This window comes from Sarcophilus harrisii, chromosome 3, assembly GCF_902635505.1.
Source record: "Sarcophilus harrisii chromosome 3, mSarHar1.11, whole genome shotgun sequence".
NCBI lineage: Eukaryota > Metazoa > Chordata > Mammalia > Dasyuromorphia > Dasyuridae > Sarcophilus > Sarcophilus harrisii.
The window spans coordinates 19,110,538-19,134,400 of record NC_045428.1 but is presented as its reverse complement, the minus strand read 5'-3'; the positions used below and the strand labels follow the sequence as shown (position 1 = coordinate 19,134,400).

General features: G+C 48.7%; 1 protein-coding gene across 3 annotated transcripts; it reads right to left on the bottom strand.

Annotated features, from left to right (window-relative positions):
- Positions 1 to 1,524: 1,524 nt before the first annotated feature.
- On the bottom strand, positions 1,525 to 23,793 carry NMD3 (NMD3 ribosome export adaptor). Of its 3 annotated transcripts, none has more exons than XM_031957607.1 (16): positions 23,695 to 23,793; positions 23,066 to 23,122; positions 21,722 to 21,856; positions 19,788 to 19,884; positions 15,366 to 15,446; positions 14,535 to 14,663; positions 13,871 to 13,961; positions 12,730 to 12,808; positions 12,155 to 12,251; positions 10,056 to 10,173; positions 8,896 to 9,041; positions 7,975 to 8,087; positions 7,462 to 7,534; positions 6,389 to 6,495; positions 2,918 to 2,988; positions 1,525 to 1,857 (listed from the first exon to the last, which is right to left on the bottom strand). In XM_031957607.1, the coding sequence occupies exons 2-16, from the start codon at positions 23,107 to 23,109 to the stop codon at positions 1,727 to 1,729; spliced, it is 1,512 nt and encodes a 503-aa protein (XP_031813467.1). In that variant the 5' UTR covers positions 23,110 to 23,122; positions 23,695 to 23,793; the 3' UTR covers positions 1,525 to 1,726. The 3 variants fall into 3 exon arrangements, with proteins under 3 accessions (XP_031813467.1, XP_031813468.1, XP_031813469.1); XM_031957608.1 differs by lacking the exon at positions 23,695 to 23,793 and adding an exon at positions 23,607 to 23,679; XM_031957609.1 differs by lacking the exon at positions 23,695 to 23,793 and adding an exon at positions 23,603 to 23,660.
- Between the last annotated feature and the right edge of the window lie 70 nt (positions 23,794 to 23,863).

Sequence of the window (23,863 nt, the reverse complement as noted above, 5' to 3'; positions counted from 1 at the left end):
CCCAGCTAGCAGCTCCAACTACTGAACCCGTTTCGCCAACCATTGAGAAACAACCCCATGGGTCACATGAAAGATCCGTTATTTGTCACAGGATGAGACAGAAGGGAGGTATGAGACTCAGTCCTGATAGAAGCAGTTTAATGGAGGATGAAGAATCATCTGGAGAACGTTAGAACCGATGTGGGATCTCTTCTGAATTTCACAAGACACCTCCACAACAGTGAAGAACACCCAGCAAATCTACATCTCCCTCTTACATGCCTTAGGATTCAATTCAGGATTTAGTTCAGTTGGTTATTACCAATTAATAACTGAATTTGGTTATCTTGATTCAGCTATTATACTAAGTTTCTGACAAATAATTTTTTACTATATATTGACTTGGTTTTAAAATGTTTAAAATGTTACCTGTGTTTGATTATCTTTTTAATCATTTGTTAAGTGTTTCTATATAGCAAGACATGGACCACTGATTGACAACAAAAAAACAAGCATCACATGAATAAAAATGGAGAGGCCCATGGTCTATGTTGTTAATGCAACATTAAAACTCATGAGAAAGAACAGGAATCTGGGATGCCATGAAAGAACTAAGAACAGATGGAATAGTAACTATGAAAGACCAAAGGGATGATAGATGATAGATGATAGATGACTACTTTATCCAATGCAATCCAGAAAATGATGGGAAAAAATAGGAAGGTCTCCAATTAGCAAGCATTTATTAAGCACCTAGTGTGTTCTCACAAGTTGGGTAAATGCCTCGTGGCAAACTTTGGGAAAAGCTGTGGGCAGCCACAGGTACCACTGACATCACTGAAGGAAGTTCCCAAGTAATTAAAGCCCCAGAGCCATATATATGTGAGAATGTAGGAAACAATACAAAAGCTTTTTACCCAAAAAATGCATTTTTAATAAAAAGGACCAACACTCCTCCGAGTAGTGTCAGACATCTTTCAAAATAAAAACTGGGGCCCCTAATCCACTAAGAAGACTCCCTACAGACTACGTATTGACTTGGTTTTAAAATGTAATGTTACCTGTGTTTGATTATCTTTTTAATCATTTGTTAAGTATTTCCCCTTCACATTTTCATTGGCCACTCCTGGGAGGTTGTGGTACCTGTTTTGACACTTCTATTCTAAAGCACTATTTTGAGGGACTTTGGTTTTGGAAGAACTGAAGGGGATGGAGCCTGGGATGGCTGGATTCTCCCAAGGGTCTGGGTAAAAAGGCAAAGCTCATAGGGGGGAGAGAGAGGTGATGTGGGTAGGAGGCCAGAGGATCATCCTGGCCAGTGCAAGAGAGAGAACAGACTAGAAGACATGAGGGGTAAAAAGAAGCTCAAAGGTAAATATATGGAAATGTGAATAACATAACAGGTACTAGAAGGTATCCATTTTTTTCCTAAGATATTTTTAGTTCTTTAAAAAATATTTCCCCCTTTGGAAACCAATCCCAAAGTTATGTATGTGTAAGTATAACTAGGCTGCCATGTATCCAATAGACACTTTCCCCAAAAGCTGAAACCCAATATGAATTTTATTTCTCTATGACATGCAGATAAACATTTTCTACTCAATTTTTTAGACTTCAAACATTTTCAAAAGGCCTAAAATTTTATAGAAACAAATAATTCTAGAGCAGGAAGGGATCTCAGAGATTCCCGGTGCAAGCCCTCATTTTCCAAATGAGGGAAGCGTGGCCTGTGATGAAATGCATCTCATCAGCTCATCATGGATGCCCCTTCTCCCCCAGTGGCATCTTCAGAGATGTGGAGGTCCTCGAGCATCTCAGCCAGGCTAATCTGAGGGGCTCCCTCATCATCCGTGTCACTCTCCACGGGGGCTGTCGAAGCTGAGAAATCACCCGGCAGGAACAAGGCGGAGGAGAGATGGGAGAAAAAAGAGGACAATTAGAGCCCCGGCTCCACGCGCTGTCCCAATTCCAACTCTCAGCGACATCAGTGAAAGAGAGGGGCCGACCCCCCAACCCCCTGATCCCCAACCCAGCATGGTCCCAGCCACTGTCTCAGGAGCAGACAATTAAGACTGCTTGGAGAACCGACCTCCTCCTGGCGACCTTCTCACAAAAAGAACCTGAAGGACTTTGGTTTTATGCCCAAGGTCCATGGGAATGCCACGGCATCTACAACCAGCAAGAGCATCCAAGCAAGCTCCTCCAACTGCCAAGGCAGGGGCTTCAAGTTAGGAGGGACATACAGGGACCCCCGTGGCCTCCAGACCTGTGCAATGCAGGCCTTAATGGAATTCTGCTGCTCTCCAAATATATTTAAGGAAGCCAAGAATTAAACTCAAATGCTGTGGAATAACTAGATGTAAAAGGTAAAGGCCCAAGGAGACTATCAACTAGAGAATGGCTGAATACAAGGATGGCAGAGGAATGCTGTGAGAAACGAGGAAGGGGATGATCTCAGAAAAACCAGAGAAGATCTGGGTGAATTGATGCAAAGGGAAGTGGGTAGAACCAGGAGAAAAAACGTACACAGTAAGACCGCCATTGTAAAATGATTACTTTTGAAAGATTTAAAGTGCTTTGATCACCAGAATGATCGGCCATATTTCTAGAGGATTGTTGATGAAGCCGAGAGAGAGAAAGAGAGAGAGAGAGAGAGAGAGATGGATGGATGATGGATTCCAAATGCAAACTGAGACATATGCTCTTAGGATATAGCCAAGAGGGGACTTTGTTTTGCTTGATTATACATATCTAAAAGTTGCTGGGGGGGAGGGAGGGGGGCTGTTCTTTGAGGAGAGGGCAGGGAAAAAATTACCAAATGCTAAGGAATTGAAAAAAAAATTTAACTTATCTAAAGGTGACAACCCAATCAACTGCTCCCAATACTTCACTTTAGTTATAGAAAAAACATGACTTTTCAATTGACTTAAATTCTAACCTTTATAAATATTGACATTCTTTCTGATTGTCTCATCTTCTTCCAGATCCTCCAGAAAGTCCTGGTACTGCCTGCAGAAGGAAATTTGCAGAGGTTAACAGACCAACAGTCCATATTAGCCCAATTCTAAGCACAGAGAATAGGAGATCAAGGAATCTGCAATGATGAAAACTTAGGGAAAGATTTCAAGGTTGAAAGTTTATAAAGTTAATAAAACATAGTGATTTTTTTAATAGGACCATATTTTACTGTGGGAAAAGTCAGATGGTCAAGGGAAAAAGAAAGGCAAATCCATTTCCTATGGTCCATTTCCCTACTGACGTTCTCAGATTTTGCCTCCGTATCACCGCCTCTGTAAAACAGGGATTCTAAGAGCATTTCCTTCCCTCAGGGTTTGTGATGAGGATGAAGTGAAGTAGCAAATGCAGAGCTCTTCCCAAAGCCAACAGCGGTGACTAAAGGCCAACTGTGGTGGCGAGGTGACCCTGGGCTTGTCAAAGGCCAGCAGGTCGCAAGCTCCGGGAGCTTTATCAAACTGCAGACACCGAGAGGAATCCTGCCGTGGGCTGGGGGGTCTGAGGACCAACCCAACTCTGTTTAAAGAGGCTTAACTATGGGCTGCTTATTAGTCACCCAGCACCGAGATTTTTTTCCCCATAAACCATCCCCAAGAGCAGCCCCCCAGGAGGGAGAGCTGCTCGGTCTGTAGGGGTGGAGGCAGTGGCCAAAGAAAGGAAAGTGTAGATACTTCAATGTGATGGAGTACTGCTCCTATTGTAATATTTAGTAACTTCTTTCTTAAAATGGCTAATTAATTTTGATTGACCTGTTTTTTAGCATTAACACATCTAACAGACAGAACAGTTATCTCCTACTTTTTAAATAAATTAGAACTTCTTAAAAATCTATCACACTTTTCCATTTTTCAAAGTGAAAATAATTAATTAGATCCAAACTATTCACATTCCAAGTACTTTCATTCTTCTTACTGTCACCCTTTATGAGGCTACATAAAGCTTGAAGATTAAAATGCTTGGAGTTCAAAAGCATGAACTTGCGGCAAAGTTAATTATTTCTCGCCAGTTAGACAATATCTTTGCTTTTTACTTATTATTCATCAAGATTTTCCTTTTTATTACACACTAAAGAGAGCATATCTACCAAAGTTACTTTTAAAATTCAAGTTTTTAGGCTTTTCATTACTTATATCAATAGTAATAATATAGCCAACTCTCAATTTATCCAAATTACTTTTAAGCACCTTCAACAAAGCAGGCAATAACATTAAGGCTTTTGGAGACATAAAAAAGCTCCTTGAGCAGGAGCTGGGAGAAAAAAGCTTTTAAAATTCAAAATTAGTCGCTTCCCCTCCCTTGGAGAAGGTGAAAGCTGCTCCCCTGGAGCGAGGAGTCTGCTTTATGCCGAGAGCTGACTTATTTCATCCCAGCAGTGGGACTGGAAGCAAAGAAAGGGAGAGGAAGGGAGGCGGCCCAACAGGGCTGACCGGCTCTCTTCCCCCTCTGGGTTTAGAACTTCCTGTGTCCTGTCACTTCCCAAGTCGATCCCCAACTCTAGGGTTGGTCTTCAAGTACCAACCACAACTCACCTTTTTCCAGCTTCACTTGGGCTCACGGCACCCTTACTTCTAGCGCTTTCTCCATCCCTCTGTCCCTAAACTCTTTCCTGTTAAGCTCCAACCCAGCACTCGGGGTCTGGGATCGGGTCAGCCGCCTCCCCCACGTCTCCAGGAACTTCGCCTTCCCTCAGCTTAAGCACCTGACATTGTGGACGGAACCTTTTCTGGCGCATTTCCCTAATGCTCCAACTAGTGTTACCCTGAAGGTAATGAATGCCCATGTCCCCTGGAAGCTGAACAGCCTCCAACTCTGAGGGTCACCACAGGCACCAAAGGCAGAAGAAACGATGCTGTCTGGGAAAAATGATTCCACCTGAGCTAAAACGGCCTTCCCAAGTCTAAGCTTCTCCATCCCTTTCCTCAAGTGAGCACAAGGGAGACGGTGTTAGCTGTGCTTTAGCCAGTATGGGGGCTCGCCCAAGACCCTCCGCGCCATGGCTGAGGACCCACAACCAGAGGAGCGCAGGCCTGGGGCCGGTCTTCCACTGGGCCCAGCCCCTGCTTTTTCTCTTGGCAACGTGTGCCCAGGCTGGCGTGTGTGTCGGCACAGCCTTCCAGGAGCCCTGCCCTCTGAGATGGAAGAGCAGCCCCCGCCGCCAAGGAAGGCGCACCCGAGTGCAGACAAGGATACACTGTTTACCTCAATCCCCTTTTTTTCCCATTTAAAAGATGATGTTCAGCAACCCCAAAATTAGGTATTTCTTATTTCATTCTTATCAAAAAGAGCCTCCCTTTTCAGATGAAGATAGCACAGTTAAAGAGGCCTGAGATGACTATATCAGCAGCAGTAACAACATGAAGGGGGACTCACGTCCATGGGCCGTTACAAGGGGCGGACGCTTGACCCGGCACTAGCCTTACGAGAGTGGTGCCGGGCAGGAGCCCAGGTCACCGGTTTGAGCACAAACTTTACTTGTGGAACAGCTCAAGATAACCTGAATAATTATAGACAATTCCAGCAAAGACGATGGGAGGCAGTAAGAACATTACGGCTCCTGTCAGCAGTCCCGTCTCCCAGGCGAGGGTCTCCTGGGCATCCTCCCCCCACCACCCATCCCTTCCCACGTACACTTGGCCCGAGCTTGGGCCTGCACAGCCTGAGCTCAAAGCAACAAATCTGGGAAGCCTGTTTATTATTTTCCTCAAATTCTGAGCCAAGTGTGATCCAGGGCAAGTAAAACCCAACTCCAGAGAACAGCCTTAACCCAGAGCTGCCTCGTGCCCACCCTGGAGGCCTCCTACTTATTTCCCTGCTTGGTCTCTGTCCAGCCCATTTGTGTAGGTCACCTGATTCTCACTCCATCTACCTGCTCTGGGTTCCTGCAATGACTCGTGAGCCTGCACTGATGGGCTTTGGTTTCTGTGATTAAGCTGAATGATGTGACTAACCAGAAGCTGGGCAGGAAGTCTCACCTCTTTAATGCTCAGGGATTCTGGGACTAGTGACTTTCTCCTAACAGGTGGGAAGATCTTCTGGGAGGCCCCTCCCACCCCCCCCACACTCCCAGGGAAGCTCGCCGGCCCCCTCCCTTTCCATTTCCCAACACGGAACAAGAAGCAGATTAACTGCAGCCGGCATCTCTCCCATGTGCCAGGCCCGCTGCCCCTCGTTGGGGGAGGGGAGGCAGCCACGATACCCAGAGGTGAGCCCAAGAAGTGGCCCAAGGGATCTGACGGGGCCATAAGCAGAGGTGCCAGTCTGGCAAACTGCCCTGGCTCATTCATTTTCCAGAAGCCCCACCCTCCTCTATCTCCGCAAAGCCCAAGAGCCTCAGGGCCAGAGAGAGCTTCCCTGACCACAAGGTCAGCATTAAGAGCGTGAGCCCGGCCCGTACCTCTCATCATCTGTGTCCATGGTCTCTTTATCCCGATCCAGCTCCTTGAGCTTCCAGTTCCTGCGACGCTGACGTTTGACACGATCATAACTCTTTTTGATCAAGACCTAAACACCAAAGTAATCAGAGTGTTATTCAGAAAGCAACAGCGGCCTATTGGAAGCCCAGAGACTCTAAAACCCGCCGCGGAGACCACAGATAGGGCGGCGTGTCCCCGGCGGGGGGTCTCCCTCTAGCCCCAGCCCCTCAAGGGGACAGCTGGCCCATGTGGACACAACCGCGCCGGCCGGAGGCTGGCGGAGAGACACTCATTAAGCGGACCTTGCACTTCTGTTAGCCTCACACCTACGCCCCGGCTCCGTCTCCTGTGTCTCTGAAAACAGCCAAGTAAAAACAGATGGTTTCTCTCCCTCCATCACCTCGAGTTCACCTCCACCCTCTGCTGAAAAAAGCAGCACCTGTTTACTCCTATTAAAGGAGCAGGTAGATGGAGCCTCGCCGCACCAACTTTGCACAAACTCATCAGGGTTTTAAAGTGCCGTCAGGTTTCAAGGCTTGGGAGATTGTTGACAACCGCAATTCCATTCAAGTGGGAGCACCGCCTCAACCTTTCGCCCCAAGACCCACCCCTGATCACAGAGAATACAGAGGAGGAAAGCGGGCTCATCCATCAAGCCCAATATCATAAAGGTTTCCTCCACCCTGGCTTTTGTTTCTAAACAAACTCTGGCTGCTCCAGGGAATAAAGATGGAGGCAAGTTAAGAGTGGATCCCAAATACAGCCTGCAAACACTCCTGTGACTCATTCTGCTTTTGTGTCAAAGGGGTCTGAAAAGGTAAATTAGGAAAACTAAGGCATTTTGTGGGAAATGGTTGATTAAAAAAAAGGGACCAAAGTCTCGAATTCTAGGAAAAGGAGGTAACCCAGCCCCTTTCAAAGCGTTTTCAAAAGGAAAGGTCTCATTTGATCTCACCTTCCCACTCCACAGAGACCCCAAACAGCCCCATTCTTCACAGAAGAGCAGGTACCTCTCCCTCCCGGGTGAAAGCTCCCAAGGGGACGGAACACTCACCACGTCAGGGACACGATGCGTGCTCATTTTGTTGGCGTACTCATCGTTCAGGTTGCAGTTGGCCAAGTCAAAGCTGGAACAGAGAAGACAAGAAGCGTAATAAGGAAGATGTTCACCTTCCGTGCTGGGGGTCTGCTGCTTTACGGGCTCCCCAGACAGGAGAGAGAGGAGGCCCCCACCCCGGCCCAGGCTCTGCACAAGTGGCCGGGCGAGAAGTTGCAATGAAGGGGGCAGATGCTGCGCACGAGGCTCTGGGCTGAGACTGGACAGGCTGGTGTCTCCTCCACAGAACCAGCACCAGCACAGCCACCCAAGGGCCAAAGTGCATGTGGAAACCAAACCAGACCTCCTCCCTCTCCTATCCCAAGCCTCCTCCCTGTCTGTCCAGGCCCAGGCCTCCTCCCTGTCCTGGTCCCGGCCTCCTCCTCCCTGCCGGGAGCTTTCAGGGAGCAGCCCAGACCAAACTTTAGCCGGGGACCCCAGGTGCCAACGAGAGGCCCCTGGCGTACCCACCCCAGCACCAAGTCTCCGGGATTCAGCAGGTGTCCCAGGTGAGTCCGGCAGAAGTACTGGTTGTCCGTGTTCATCTCCGATGTCTTCTGCACCCAGACTTCGGCGAGCATGTGCTGGGCAGGAACAATGAGAGGGGCTGCTCAGTCAGTGGCCATGAGCTCCTGCTTCCTGATGGACACCTTCTGAGCACCACTAAGGGACGCCTGAGCCCCTTTAAGCCCACAGGCTTCCAAGGAGGGGGACGTCCCCTGCTGCCCACCCACCATCAGTGCCCTTGCCCCATCTGTAACACGGGCCCCGCCCCAGAGCCGGGGGAGCTTCTCCTGCGGGCGTAGGAGGCCTCCCCTGCCCAGGAGGCTCCTGATGGAATATAGGCTCCCTGAGGATAGACGCACACGGCAGCAAGTTAAATGCCTTCTGGCTGATAGGCTGGACATGGGGAGGGGGAGCGGGGCCTCGGGCTGGGACAAAGGGAAAAAGAGGGAAGGGACAGAGGTGCCCCCATGCCCAGGCCCTCATGGAGTCCTTGCCCAATGGCCCACCACTGCACGGAGTGGGACTAGGGCCCTCGGTCCCTCAGCAGCGGAGCCCAGGCCCGGGGCTCTGGCCAAAGCCGGCCAGCCCCTGGTGGGGAGGGGGAGGGGGGGACCCGGACGTCAGGAGCACAAGTCTGGAGGAGAACTTGGAGTGGCCTTGGTGGAGGCGGCCAGAAAGCGCGAGCCAGAGTCTGGCCTTCAGGGTCCTGGCGTCCACCCTAGTACAAAGCCCCCGGGCGCCCAGCAGGCCAGTGGTTCTCCTCCTGGCCCAGCTCCGGGGACCTCGTTTGCTCTGACTCCCACTTCCTGCCAGAAGGCCTGGATCCAGAGCAGCCCAGCATAAAACTGCAGAGAAAACGAGCCACGGGGGGCGAGGGGGCCTTACCTTGTTGGACCGCATGCCGGCCCCCGCCACGGCCTTCTGGTTGTGGACCAGGCTGCACTCCATCACGATGAACTCCTCCAGCTGCTTGGGGTGGCACAAGCTGCTGAAGGGGTACCGCCAGTAGGTGTTCCCATCGATCTCGGCGACTGCGGAGAAGGGGCGAGGAGAGCCCTGAGGGCCGGGCGGAGGACATGGGCCCTTGGGGGAACCCCAGCGATGCAGAAGAGACATTCCCGGTCACCTCCATCCCGGGCTCCGCCCCCATGTGCCCGTTTCTCCCCCAGCGTCCACAACCCGCCAACGGGCCGAGGGACGACCAGCACTGCATGCGGGAGAGGGAGAGGCCCCTCAGTGTGGCCACGGGTCTGGCCAGTCTCCGCCATGGTCCATGCACAATCCCTGCCTAATCCCCAGCAGGAAGAGCCTCCAGGGTGTACACCTTTCCTGCCGTCACTCTTGCTCTCCATATGGATTGTATCAAGATCATTTGTGGTTTCTTATCTAGAGACTTTCCATTTCTGTTCACTGTGTGTTAAGGAAAAATTCTAAACCGTTTTGTTTTTTAACTAAAACTAGAATTTTTTAAAATAAAAGCAGGCCGAAATGCATCTAAATAATTAGCCTTAATAAACCGTTCCTCTAGGATGGAAGTTTCCAAATGAGTTTTATCTAAACTCCAGGAGCGACGGAATGAGCTAACCACCCGAGCGCCGCCACATCCCCACTCCATCCCGGAAAGCAAATTGCTTTCCAAAGCCTGAATTGCTTTCAAATACACTGAAATGTGGCCATGAGGCTTTAAATGAATTAGACACAAAAATTAAATTGGAGAACAAACACAATCCAATTCCAGTAAAAGTTAATGGAACGAAACAACTATACAAGAAAAGATTTTAAGGAATAATAGAAGAGATAATTTCTATAAACATTATCAAATGATAGAAGAGAGCCCTTTTAATCAAATGCTTTCTTCCCAATCCGATCCCCATTCACCTTTTGTAAACACGTTCTGCAGCTAGGTTTATAATTCTCATTTTGAAAAATGAGGGTTTTTTCCAAAAATTAAAATTCTGTAATTCAAGGGCATAATATGAATAGTCTTAACTATAAAAAACCCCTTAAGACCATTTTTTCCATACTCCTTCCCCAAAAAGTCTTACTCTGCAGCGTGTTCGGATCAATGAGGTGGATGGCGCTGGTGACTCGGATGCAGACACAAATCTGGCTCATGTTTCCCAGGCTCTGCGCCAGTTTTGGAGAGAGACACACAACGTTGTCCTGCGCGGAAGCAAAAAGCGGCAGAGGTGAGTCCCACATCACAGCTCCCCACACGATTCTTTCCCAAGTCTACCACCCTGGCCCGTCCTGAGAACTCCTTCTAACAACCAGACGTGAAAAGCTCCTGCGCCCGCTTCTCGGAGATCCCTTCTCCTCCGCAGCCCAGCTACAACTTTATTACCCTGTTCTTCAGATATGGAACTGAGAGTCCCTCCTCACATTAACGTTTCTATCACACAACCACACGCTGACATTCTATAAACACACACCACATCTTTGGCAATTCATAACCTCTACAAACATCTACAAGAATACAAATTCAACTAAAGCAAAATTTCTCTGAGAACAGCTGTAAATGTCTTTCTCCAATACAATTCCCACTGAAATATCTTTTCTCTGTCTATATTTACATCTACATAGAGACACACAAAGATACTTGAGAAGAACTAGGAACTGAAACGCCAAAGTACCTAATGGTAGAATTACAGACTCGGAGAACAGAGAATGTGGAAGGGACCCTTTTTGAGAACAACATTAAAAAAAAAATCAAACTGATCTCAAGGACAGAGCACCTCCTTAGTGGGGGAAACAAAACGTTGATGAATTTCTAGGGTTTTAAGCTCTGGTACCAGAGTGGGAGCCCTCAGGGGCTGCCTCCATTAAACTACAGGCTCCGAGGACAGGGTCCCCGGCCTTCTTATTCCTCCGAACCCCAAACACAGGAGCAAGGGCATAACCCGCTGTCCACAAAGGTCTATGGTGTGAATGAAGAGACACTGAGGTTTCAAAGCTCTCATTAACTTTCTACCCTTTTTATTTTCAACTATTCCTAAGGTAACATCAGAGTCCAAGCTTTAATCTAAATATAGCGATGGAAATGACAGATGCACGGACTCCACTTATTTCCATCTGACAAACCCAGGACACCTACTGTCAAGCTACCAGCAAGCGTTCAGGAAGCACCCAGGGCCAGACGCGATCCTAGGCCCAGGTACAATCTAACAAAGAGCCGCTGACAGAGCGCCGAGAGGTTCGCAAAGCCTGTGACTTAATTTGTTAGATCTTAGACTTAAGTTAGATTTGATTTGGACTTAATTTGTCCCCCTCACTGACTGTATCAGCCCCATGGGACGGTCAGGGAGGGCTCTGCAAACCCCAGGGCATCCCTGATGACCAGCCTGGCCACAGAAGGCTCGCTGGAAGGCGGGAAGACACAGGCACAGACTTGCCGCGGGCCCCATGGGCCCCACAGCCAGGCCGGTGCACGACCAAGGCAGCCTCAGGGCAGGAAGGAGCATCTCTGTGGCCTGTGGGGCTGGGGCCAACAACAACCTGGAGAGTCTCTGTCTCCTGTTTGTAAGCTCTGAGCCAGACAGAAAAGAAAGGCCTTTTCACTAGAGTGGGAGGGGAGGGGCTGAAAAGCTGCTCTGAGCCCATGAAGTACAGGAGGACGAGGTCTGTTCCCCCCACAGCACTAGCTGGAGAAAGAGGGAGGGGGACAGGGGGACCTAACTGAGCCTGCCTTAGGCCCCGGGCACATCCCTCAGCCTCTCAGACCATGCTCCTCCTCCTTGCCCGTGAGACAGGGCACCCACGTGCAGACCCACGGTGGCTCCGCCTTCCACAGCCAGGCTGCTTTCTTCCCCAAACCCTAAAGAAAGGAGAAGCCCCTAACCACAAGCTGCCATCCCTGCCCACAGGGGCTTCCCCGAGGCCTTCTCAGGCCCACCAGCGGCAGGGCTGGGGCTGTTCTCACCAGGGCAGGCCTTTCAGAACCGGGACAGCGCCCGGGCCCACCCCACCCCCCACCCCCAGGTTCCCCCCGGCCCAGGCGGTCCCTTCTAGCCCAATCGCAGACACTTCTCCCCCAGCTCTTCTGGAGCTTCTAACTTATGTGAACTCATGAGGCTGCTCTTCTAAGTCACGTTAATGGACGCTGAATTCAGATTCAGTCAGATTAATGGGGCGGAGGAAGAGTTACCTTGCATATGGGAACAATCTCCACAGAAAAAGTGCTTTTGTAGTTATACGTATTGCTGTGAATGTCATGGGAGATCAGTCTCTGCGAAGACTTGGATCTAAAAATTAAAGAAACGACAAGGTTACCCTTAACCCCCACAACTGCCCTTGTCAAGCGCAGAGCCTGCCCCCCCCACCCCAGTATCCTTCCCCAGCTCCTTGTGGCCCCATTCCTGGGACTGTCCTTGTGTTCCCGGAGCCGGCTCAGGCCCAGCATAGGGTGGCACTTGGGTACTGCTGGATAAACCAATTTACCCCTGGAGATACCCCGGCCATGTTCCAGCGGGGGGCACCCCCCCGAGCTGATTCCCGCCCCCCGTGTCTGTACCGCCCCCCTCCTTCCCAAGCCCCCGACAAGGGCCTGCCTCCACCCTGGGACGCGCCATTCCTGCCACATTCACGCGCCCGGCTTCCCCGCAGCTTCTCACCCCCCTGCACTGGCGCCTGCGGCCCCGAGGGCCCCCCTGCACCCATGAGGTGCTTCAGAAAGGCCGGCCCGAGGGGCAGCCAGAAGGCCCCACCCCCCACCCCCCCTACCTGCAAGGCACCGTGCACTGCAGAAAGTCCACCATCTTCTGCGCATGCTGCTTCTGGGCGTAGTAGAAATCCAGGCCGTCTAAAAGGAACAGGAGGGCGGCCCTGAAGGGGCTTCCACAGACCCAAGGGGACAAGCGCTTCTGTGCATTAACTCCCGCACAGAGGGAGGGGCTCTGCAGGGCGCAGGGGGTCCCACGAGGGAGGGGGTCAGGGCCAGGCCCAAGCAGGGTTGCCGGCCAGAATTTTAGCCAACTCTGCCCATCTCTGCTCTCTGCCCCCTCCCCACCAATGCTCCCCCCAGAGCAAACCAAAGTCCCTTTTTCAGCTGCAAGGTCTCCCCGAGCCTGTGCTGACTCATTATGCCAAGAGTTCTCCCCAGGAGAGCGGGGCGCCCCAGCAGACAAGGAGGTCCCTTGGGGTCTGGGTACTCCTGGATGGGGCAAGCCTGGTGCCCAGCGGAGGCCTTCCTGACCTGTCTAACAGTCCACGGGCCGCAGGGGCTAAAGATCCAGGGGGTGGCCAGCCTGACTTTGAGCAAGTCGCTTGGCCGGTTCTGCCTCAGTCCCCACCTGTCAGTTCTATTTACGGTCACCATAACCACCCCCAAAACGCTCCTTCTCCCTAAGCCTTCAGAAACACTCCCCTGAACAAGGAAGCCGACCATTCCCAACAGGCGCACAGCTCCTCAGGGGGCCTCCCATCCCACGGAGCTGACAGCCCCAAGCTGGCATCAACAGTCCCATGAAAAACGTACTCGCCATCTTTGAATGCTGTCTTCCCATCAATAAATATAATTAGGTCATTATCCCTAAAGCTGAATATCTGCAACTTTTTGAGCTTCCCAATATCTTTCTTTTAAATGATGACTTTTTAAAGACATATTAGAAATCAATCTCTCCCCAAGCGCTCCCAGCCTATTCTAATGGATGCAAGCCCTCCGAGGCCTCGGCTTGTTTATGTCTCTGCGCTGTGCTCATCACAAGTGCCCCGAGGCCTCCACAACAGTGACAGCGGGAGAGCCTGTCATTCCCCACTCTCCCAAATAAAAGGCGCGCAGAACGTTCCATAAGGAACACGACATCTGGGGGGATCGTTAAAATGAAATTTCAAACGGGGAAATTCAAGGGGATCCGCAACTCACCGTGAATCTCCTTGATGCGGAGGGTGTTCTGGTGTGCTCTGTGTTTCAGGATCAGCTGCTCCAGGTAGTAGAAAGTTTTTTTGTGTAGGGTCTAGATAGAAATCCAAGAATAAAGCTGGATGATTCAACCCAAAACAAATATTAGAGGTCAAAGAGGAACAAAAAAAAAATCAACTCCGGATGGCACATTCATGCAACAGACAAAAACAAAATGGCGCTAGAGACATTTTGGTAAAAATGTGCCCTTGACTCATCGATGTTCACGTCTCAAAATAGCCCAGGCCCAAAGACCCCTGGGGGCTGCCAAGCTCTGGAGAAAGGGGGAAAGGTTCAGCCTCCCTCCCTCTCTCCCAGCTCTGGCGGCTCTGGGGGACAAGCAGGAGGGCCTGGGAGGGGCCTCTGTCAGACTGAAGACCCCTGGGAGCTGCTAAGCTCTGGAGAAAGGGCGAAGGGCGGGTTTGGCCTCCCTCCCTCTCTCCCAGCTCTGACGGCTCTGGGAGACAAGCAGGAGGGTCTGGGAGGGGCGTCTCTGTCAGACTGGAGACCCCTGGGAACTGCCAAGCTCTGGAGAAAGGGCGAAGGGTTCGGCCTCCCTCCCTCTCTCCCAGCTCTGGCACCCCTGGGGGACATGCAGGAGGCCTCTGTCAATCCGCATCATCCTTACCTTCTGCCTGACCTGAACCACAGCCTTCCAGAAATCCTTGGCTTCCACCCGATGGCAAGCATCGCACATCTGGGGCTGCACCACATATTCCACCACAAACACTTGCTGAAGGATGGCGCCATTCAGGACCTGGAGGGAGAAAAAGAAGTGTCTTCATCCATCTGTCCCCAGAGAAAGTCGCGTCCAAAGTCTTCTCACCTGTGGCTCCGAGACTTTCCATCACGTCACAGTTAATACCTGAAAGGCCCATAAACCTGTGCGATCTCATCATTTCTTTAATTGAAAATCTGTTCGCATAAGGACCTTCAGAATGTATTTCATATTAATTAAGGATAAACTACCCAGATTTAACATCCTATATGTAGAAAATGGTAGATTATTTGATCAAAAAGGTAAAAAGACATAGTGATTAAGCCCCAGGATGTCTTACATTAACATTTCAAAGGCTCTGAAATATTCTTAAATTAAAGCAGTTTCACTTGGGAATATTTTCTTTGAAGAAAGACGAGCTATATATAATTCAGCTGTGGAAACAGAGAGGGAGGTGGAAAGAGCATCTTCAAAAGAAACAAAAGCGTCTCCTGCCTGATGTTTTTATTTTAGTTGGAAACAACTGTCAGAAACTAATGTAAGCCTCCATTCTACCTCCCCTCCGCCATGTGTTTTCCCTAAGGACCAGCCAAGTGGACCCGTGACCCCAAAACAAGCAGAGAAGGAAGAATGACGGAATTAAACGAATCAGCCGGGAAATAACCCTCACTGGTCCTTGTCTGAAGCACACGCAGTGCAGCAGGACTCCGGCTCCCCCTCCGGCCGGCTTCCCCCGCTCACCTCCTTCTGGATAGTCAGCTTGACTTTAAGCCGCTTGGAATGAGGTTCTGTCCAAACAAAGCCAGCTTCAATCAGCCGTACCTTCAATGGGACAAATAGAAAACTAAAGTAAACTGTGAAGAACTCGCCCATCTCCCTGGAAAAGGGGAAACAAGCTCGGTGATGCACCAAATCTCACAAGATGTTCCCAGAAAGGCCAAGGGTTCCCCCGGAGCAGCTACAAGGTTTGGTGGATCGCGTCGGACCTGGAATTGGGGATATCGAAGTTCCAATTCAGCCTCAGATACTTGTTGATTGTGTGACTGGGGAAATCCCTCAACCCTGTTTGCCACAATTCTCATTGATAAAAGAAACTGAAGAAGGAAATGGCAAAACCCTGCGGGATCTCGGCTAAAAGGAACCCCCAATGGGGTCACAAGGAAATGGGTGGACATCAACAAAGGGTCCCCCCAAGGCCACAGGAATCACAGGCACTAGGGCAGGGCCAGTGAGGGAGAACAAAGGGACTGTGGGACCGGGTCACCCTGCACGTCCTAGGGTTCTCTGATTCTAACCCCCTCAGCCAGAGGCCGGGGGTGCTCCATTCCGATCACACTAAGTCAAGAGCCTTTGGTCACCATTTTTAGCTCTGAAATTCATGGCTGGCTACTTCCTGACCAAGCTATGACACAGTGTTAAAAATCCAGATTTGCAATCACATCCAGGACTGACAGTTTCTGCTTAAAAAAAAAAAGAAAGAAAAAGGGGAATGGGGGGAGGAGAGAAAACCAAATATCCATGTGCCAACCCTCTGGGAGTGTAGCAGTTCTGACAAGCTTGGGGGCTCTCAGAACCCTCAATATAAATTCTGGTTACTGAAGCAAGCAATTAAATGAAACTAGACTTCATTTAATAAGCAGCTGGGGGGGAAGGGAGGGGCAGTGGATAGAGCACCAGCCCTGAAGTCAGGAGGACCTGAGTTCAAATTTGGCCTCAGACACTTAAGTGTATGACCCTGGGCAAGTCACTTAACCCCAACTGCCTCAGCAAAAAAAAAAAAAAAAAAAAAAAAAGAATAAAATGTTTAAAAATTAAGACCAATTTTGCCTCTTGTCTTCTCTGAACTTTATCATCTATGTAATATCTTAAATAATCAGTTCAAGTCTCCAATGACGCCCAAATGCAACAGTTGTCCACTAATTCCAACCTTAAATGTCCTTCTTGGCTTGCTAGCTCTCCCGCCAACCCCTCCAAAAACTCTGTCCATTTGCTGTTTTGCTACTTGTATGTACGTCAGTGTAATATTCTTCTCTAAAATGTAATATTCTCTGTTGAGGTTTTCTTGGGGTCTCTGGGAGCAGCCTTCGTTTCAGTTCAGTAATCACCACACGAGTAGTCAGGGGTTAAAGTCCAAATCCTTTCTTGTCTCCTTCAAAGTCTTGTCTCCTTCACTTGGGGCTCGGCTAGTTTTTTGGAGGCCTCTGGATCTTGGTTTCAGTGGAGAAGCAAAGGAGGAGAACCTGCCGCTACTTCTGTCTTCCCTAGTTCTGATTCTGGCTGAGTTTGTCTGAGCTTATATGCTCTCTTATCAAGGGTGTGAATCTTGTAGGACTATAGTAAGTACGAAGTACATGGACTGAACTAGAGAACTAGTAAGCACCTGGCTAAACAACCACTGTCTCCATCAATCCCACTGACTTAGCCCCTTGTTTCAAGTTCTGGCCCATAACACGTCGGGGTAGGTCAGTATGGCAGAGGACAGAATGCTGGTCCTGAAGACAGGAAAAGCTTAAATCCATCCTCAGATAACAGCTCTGTGAACCTGAGCAAGTCACTTAACTAACCTGCCTGCCTCAGTTTTCTCAAAAGTAAAATGGGAATCCTAACAGCACCTACTTGAAGGGATTATCAGGAAGACCAAATGAGATATTTATAAAACACTCAGAACAGTGGCTGGCATGTAGTGGGTATTTTTAAAATGATTATTCCCTATAATAATATAAGTATAATAATATTACATTGTCTATAACAAATGAAAAATTGGTTGATTGCAGAAAAGCCTAGAAAGATTTCCATGAACTGATGCTGGATAAAGTGAGAGAATATTATACACAGAGATAGCAAGTTTATATAATGATCAGCTGTGATGGACTTGGCTCTTCTCAGCAACACGGAGATCCGAGACAGTTTCTACAGACTTGGGATAGAAAATGTCATCCACATTCTGAGACACAACTATGGAGACTGAATGTGGATCAAAGAACATATCCCCTCTCTCTTCTTTTTTGGTTCTTTTTCTCTCATTTTTTTCCTCTTTTATCTGATTTTTCGCACACCTCACAAATGTGGACGTTTAAAAGGATTGTATGCATAACCTATACCAAATTGCTTGCTCTCTTGAGGAGGGGGAAGCTAAGAGAGGGAGAAAAAACTCTGAAACACAAAATCTTACAAAACTGAAAGTTGAAAACTATCTTTTTGTATTATAGGAAAATTTTAAAAATGTTGATTCCTACTCCTCCCTTCCCTTCCCCCATGGCTCTGCCAGGTGCCTGCCCGTGTCAGGATTCAGGAGGCTTCCTTTTCATGGCAATTCCCTTCCATCTGTTCTCAGGACAGCGACACAGCCAACATTCCCACTTGGGTCCAATTCACATTTTCATGCAACAGCTTCTTCCCCCTCACCGGGACGGAGCTGCCTTTGTCGCGTACGACATCTGTCTCTGCTGACCTTTCTTCTCTGGCACTGATGTGGCTCCTGCTAGAGCTAGCTGGATACCGAACCACAGAGTCACGGGCTCGGGAAGCCTGCTTGTTTCCTGTCAAGAGCTGGAAATTTTCCCCCTTTAGCTGAAGTGACAGTGTCCGGCCCAACTGGGGTCTCCTGGCTCACCCCCCCACAACCTCCATGGGGAAGGTTGCCAAGCTTCTCCAAGTCCTGGTCTGAGCCCAACTTCCCAGCATGCTTCTTGCCTCCTGCCTTTGCCAACAGAGACATTAGGAATCGGCCCCGCTGACTCTGGATGCATTTCCATACGCCTTTGCTCTCTCCCACGGGCGGAGGTGCACCAGGTGTAGCAGTCACCCTCGTTCTCCACGCCAGTGGGCACCGGGTGTAACAGTCACCCTTGTTCTCCACGCCGGTAGGCACCATCCTTGGGCTGCAAGCTGGGACAGCCCACAGGGAGACACCCCAAAGGCTTCAGCCCATCCAGCTGCTCCTCTCCCATCTGAGGAGGACGTGGAATCGAGACCCGCTTCCCTCCACTGGCAGCACCTGCAGGCTCCTGCTCCTTCAGCTGAGACGTTTCAGGTCCTGCATCTGCTTACAAATAACTGGCAAAACCCCGCCTTCAGGGGAGCTGTGCAGAGCTCTGCGCCCCACAACTTTCTCGACACCTCTGCCCCTTTTTGCACAAAAGGACTGGGAAGCACGGTTTTGTATTTTCTGATGGCGGTTTTGTATTTTTACCTACGCAGCCTTAGCCAAAGTCTCTCCACTCCCAGGCAGACCATTCTCCAGGGAGCAGGAAGCCTGACACTGGAACCACACAAGCCTTCCGCTGGGGGAGAACCTCCCAGAGCTTCAGCACTACTCAGGCAGCCTTTGAAAACCCCAAACCCCCTCCCGCTGCCATGAGCCCAGGAAGTGGAAGAAGGGACTTCCATCCAGGACAAATCATCAAGACTTTCAAACGAAAGCCAATTTTCCTTTTTAAAAATTTCCATGAGAAAGCTTGTAATTATAAATATGAAAAAGTGGATAAAAACTTGACGAGGCAAGGTTGTGCAAACAATAAAAATGAGTTTAACGATCCTTAGCCTTACATGACATGAACTTCTTTTAACCTAAGAAAGCGTTTATAAATTCAGCTTTGATGGAAAAGAGCAAATCTATAAAATCTGATGATATTTATGCTACTGGTGTTATCTACTTTGCATAATGCAAAGGGACAAAGATGCTGGACTGAGTTGAAAGGTCACCGAATGCTGCCATAATTTACAAAATTCCATTCATTAAAGGATGAGTGAACTACTTTCTTAAAAAGCATTTCCAGAAAAAGGTTCTACAGGCATTACTGATAAATATTCTCATTAGTAACTTTAACATGAAAGGTTTGATTTAAATAATAATTAATTCAAACATCTTGAACTAACTCATGTAACCAGAGAATTAAGTGATTTATCAGTTTAAAAGGCACATAAGTGCAAATACATGCACAAACACACACAAGTATTTTGCCAAAATAAAATTTAAATTACATTCTGCTTTCCTTTTTGACTATTTTGGTACTTTGTAAAGAACCATACAAGAAAAAAAACAAACCCCAGCAAATCAGAATAATAATTTTTGAATCTTAAAATTTCTCCATTTTCTTCCAATTTATCCCCTGCTATCAAGGTCTGATCTTTATACCAAGTTCCAGAAGATAATTAATCTACCTTACTTAAAGAAGCCTTGATTTTTTTCAAACACAAAGTAAGAAGTTCCCTTGACTCTAAGGCACACTGTATCCATGTTCCCGGTGGCTGAAGATATCTAAGGATAAACAAAGAGAGAGTAAATTATAACTCTGCATGAACAGACAGGTATACACAGAACAATCAGCTGAAGCATTTAAAACAATTTCTATTCCCCAGGACAACTCAATCAGGAAGTTGTTAACCAGGTTAACAAAAAAAAAAGTCATTTTTTTTTTATATTAAAAGTCTCATGATTTATGTATGTACTTATTAAAAACCCAATGATAGGTCATCTGACTTATTTTGTATAAATACATAACATAAATTTCATTTTGATTTCATTAAGACAGAGTGTTCCTGGTAGGGTTCCTAGAAGATCTCCTTTCAAAGATGGGATTTTTATCAGTGTTCTCACTCTCATCACTGACACCGACGGCTGCCCCTCTGGTTGTAGGACCTGGAGAAGGGCGTGTCTCTGTCCAACCTGTGCAGAAGCTTCTCCCCAGCTGCCTGGGCTAATTCTCCAGCTACCTGCCGGTTGCCAGGTACTGACACATCCGTGAGGACACACTCCAAGCCTTGCCAGGTCATGGGCCACGTCAGACCACTGGCTGCTCCCCAGGCTGCCCAGGCTTTGGTTTAACACCAGTACATCCACATCACCGGGCCAGCCATGGGAGGGTCCCAAGCTTGTGGGATTTGTGCGCAAAGCCAGGCTGTCAGAATGCTGACCTTGTCCCTGGGAAATCTCCTTCTCCTACAGGATCCCCCCAACCCCAGCACACCTGCCTCATCAGGACTCAGCCTTCTGACTGAGGGCATGGCCACGAACGCAACGTTCACTGAAGCAGAGAACAGGAGAAAGATCTTCTGCGAGAGCCCCTTCCCCACCCTGCCCTCATTCCGGATTTCTTGGGTTTCTCTATTTTGTCATCCCCTCCCCCCCTCCCAGCCAGCAAGTCCTCTTCCAAGTCCCACATCCTCCCTCAAGCTTTCCATTTGGGGACTGGTTCTTCCTTTTGCCTGGAAGCTCCCGGGGGACGAGGGACTTTCTTTTTGTATCAGTATCGCCGGCACTGAGCAAATGCTGGCATTTTGTTGTTGCTGCGTCGTGTCTAAGTCTTCATGATCCCATCTGGGGGTTTTCTTAGCAAATGCTGGAGGGGTTGGCCATTTCCTAATCCAGCTCATTCTAGAGCTAACCCAGGGTTAAGTGACTTGCACTTGTATCTGAGGTCAAATTTGAAGATTAATCTTCCTATGAGCCCAGTACTCTAGCCACAAAGGCCACCACTAGCTGTCCTTATAATAGGTATTTAATAAATACTTATTATCAAAATAGGAAGAAAAGTTAACTATGTTTTTAAGTATTTAACACATATACAAACTATTTGTATTAAAGATAAAAATTCAACTGTATCCAAACTTAATGTTGATTGTTTTCATTTCACTCAACTAGTTAGAAAAAACTCAAACCAATGGTAATAGCTACATTCTTTCTTTTATTTTTATTTCTCCTTCGCATAAATCAATTTCTTAAAAACACCTACAGAAAAGACATTATAACAAGAAACAAACACCTTTATAATGATCTTATTTATTTCTTAAGAACTAGAAAACAGTGTAAAATTTGGGGCTCCCAAATATTTGCCCCAAATTTGTAGCTCCTCTCACTCTAGATCTGGGAACCTCCAGTGTGAGGGCCATAAAAGGCCCAAGAAATCATCTGCTTAATCAATCAAAAGCTGAAAGCTGGATACAAAAACCTCCCACTGCTTGAGTTCTCTAAGTCGATAATTTTATGTGGCCCTCAAATGACGTTATAAATATCCAAATGGCCCTTGGCAGGAAAGAGGTTCCCCACCCCTGCCCTAAATGAAAATCAGAATATAAAATAAGCTAAAATATCTTACCTTTCACACTGTTTGCAGAAGTTAATTGAAACTTGTTTGGGAATCCCTTCACTAATGTCCACTTGCGTCCGCAAACAGGCCACACACATGTTGGCTGGATTGGGGGGGATGGGGACACCGCACTCGCAGCAGAGGCTTAAGTAAATGGAACAAAATTAAGCACATTTTAGATTTCTGAAATGGGACAGTGACAATACATCCTTCTGAGAGCTCGGGGTGCACTATTAAGTTTTAATTTGAACTTTGACCATCTTTCTGATAACTTTTCCTCAAAAAAATTTTGGATATGTTGCATTCATTATGTGTCGGGATTGACTGAGAATAGCTGCCTACAATCATGTCTCAGGATGTTTTCCCTATGATGTCATTTCATTCTACAATCCAAGTGTAAAAATACTTTCAAAGGAAAAAATTACTTAGGGAAATAGTACTATATATCAAAGTTATTTTATTTATCCTATACATAGCTTTGTGGTGGGTATGTATACACATACATGTAGATGTATATATGTATACATAAATATTTAAATAAAATAATTTAAATAAAAAAATTAAATAAAAATTTACAGATGGTATCTCTCATAAGAGTGTAAGCTTTTTGAGAAGAGTGGTATCTTTGGACTCTTTATAGTTCCAGTGTTTAGTACAGTGCTTGGTACACAGTAAGCATCTGATAAATAATTATAGAACTGAATTGTAGAAGTAGGAGAGGTATAAAACCTTATTTTATGTCATCCCATTTTTAAGACTGGCAAACTGAGGTGCAAACATTATTTGGATCATCCAAAGGAGCTAGAATGGAGAATTCAAGCTCCGGTGACAGACCTGGGACTGATACTGGTCTGTTTGCTGGTGAATGATAATTATTTAATAAATCACTCTGGTCACTTTAAAATCCTGCCGGGTTCTCGTCCTGATTTTTTCCTGTTGTGGTCTCATTTTCCAAACAGTCACAAGTATTTGCATCTTTAGCCGAGTCTTGGGCCTGAATAAGAAGCCTAAGCCCCGGTGCCCCGGTTCTCGCTGCCGCACTTTCCGAAGATCTCTAAAAAACTCCGAAGTGAGCATCGGACCAATGGGCACCGAGCAGAAACCACAGAGAAGCGGCTCGTCCTCAGAGCCCCCGCCTGGCCCCGGCAGCCAATCCGGACCCACAGCAGACGAGCTCATGGCTCACCATGGAAACGCTAGAAATTACTCGTAATAGTTTGTGCCCAACTCGGGCGGGGACTCGCAGCGGGCGCCTGCCGGCAACCGGGCGGAGAGTCCAAAGTTCGGACCCCGTGAAACAGACCAGGTGAAACTGACAGAGAAATTGACAGGACAAAGACTCCGGTAACTCACACGCAGCCGGGGCTGCTCGCCGCGGGGCCCTTCAGATACTCCATGGTCCCGAACGCCCTGAAAAAGGGAAGGGGGTGAAGCGCATTCTTTGCCCCCCGGCTCGAAGGGACCCCCTCCCTCCCTCCCAGCCCCTCCCGGGCTTCTAACTCGCGCCATGTCCCACGTGATCTCCCCACCCCACCCCGGGCGCGGGCCGTTGGGACCCCCGAAGGGCCCGAGCCGTCCCGCCAGGTCTGGCTGCCAGCGCCCGAGGTTCTGGCCCGAGCTGGGCAGCCGGGGGTGCCCCGGGCCTCAGTCTCCTTCTCCGTAAAACTAGGTAGGGCTCGATAGCCGAACTTCCGCGACCCCGAGACCCTACGACATCGGCGTCGGCTTTCTCCTCCTCACGGGGGAAGGGGTCTCGAGGGTCTCGCTCAGCTCGCGACCTATGAGTCCCCGGCTCGGGCCTCAGCCCCGTCCCCGACCTCTCGGTGCCTCAGTTTCCTACTCTGTAAGGGAAGGGGAATCCCAGTCCCTCCCCGGCCCGACTCTCCTCACCCACCGCCCTAGGGGACGAGTCACGGCCCGGAGCCCCCGCCCGTCCCGGGACTGCCCTGCTCTCCCCCCCCCCGTTCTTCCCCAGAACTGACCCCGATCCTTCACGGGCTCTTCACACGCGGCACCGGCACAGTCGCTTCCGGGAAGAAGATCTCGCGCGAGAGAACGCATGAGACCTTATGAGAGTCTGTGTTTTCTTAAAGGGGCAAGTGTTGGAAAAAGAGAACGGAAGGAAAGGAGATAAAGGGAGACAAAGGAAGG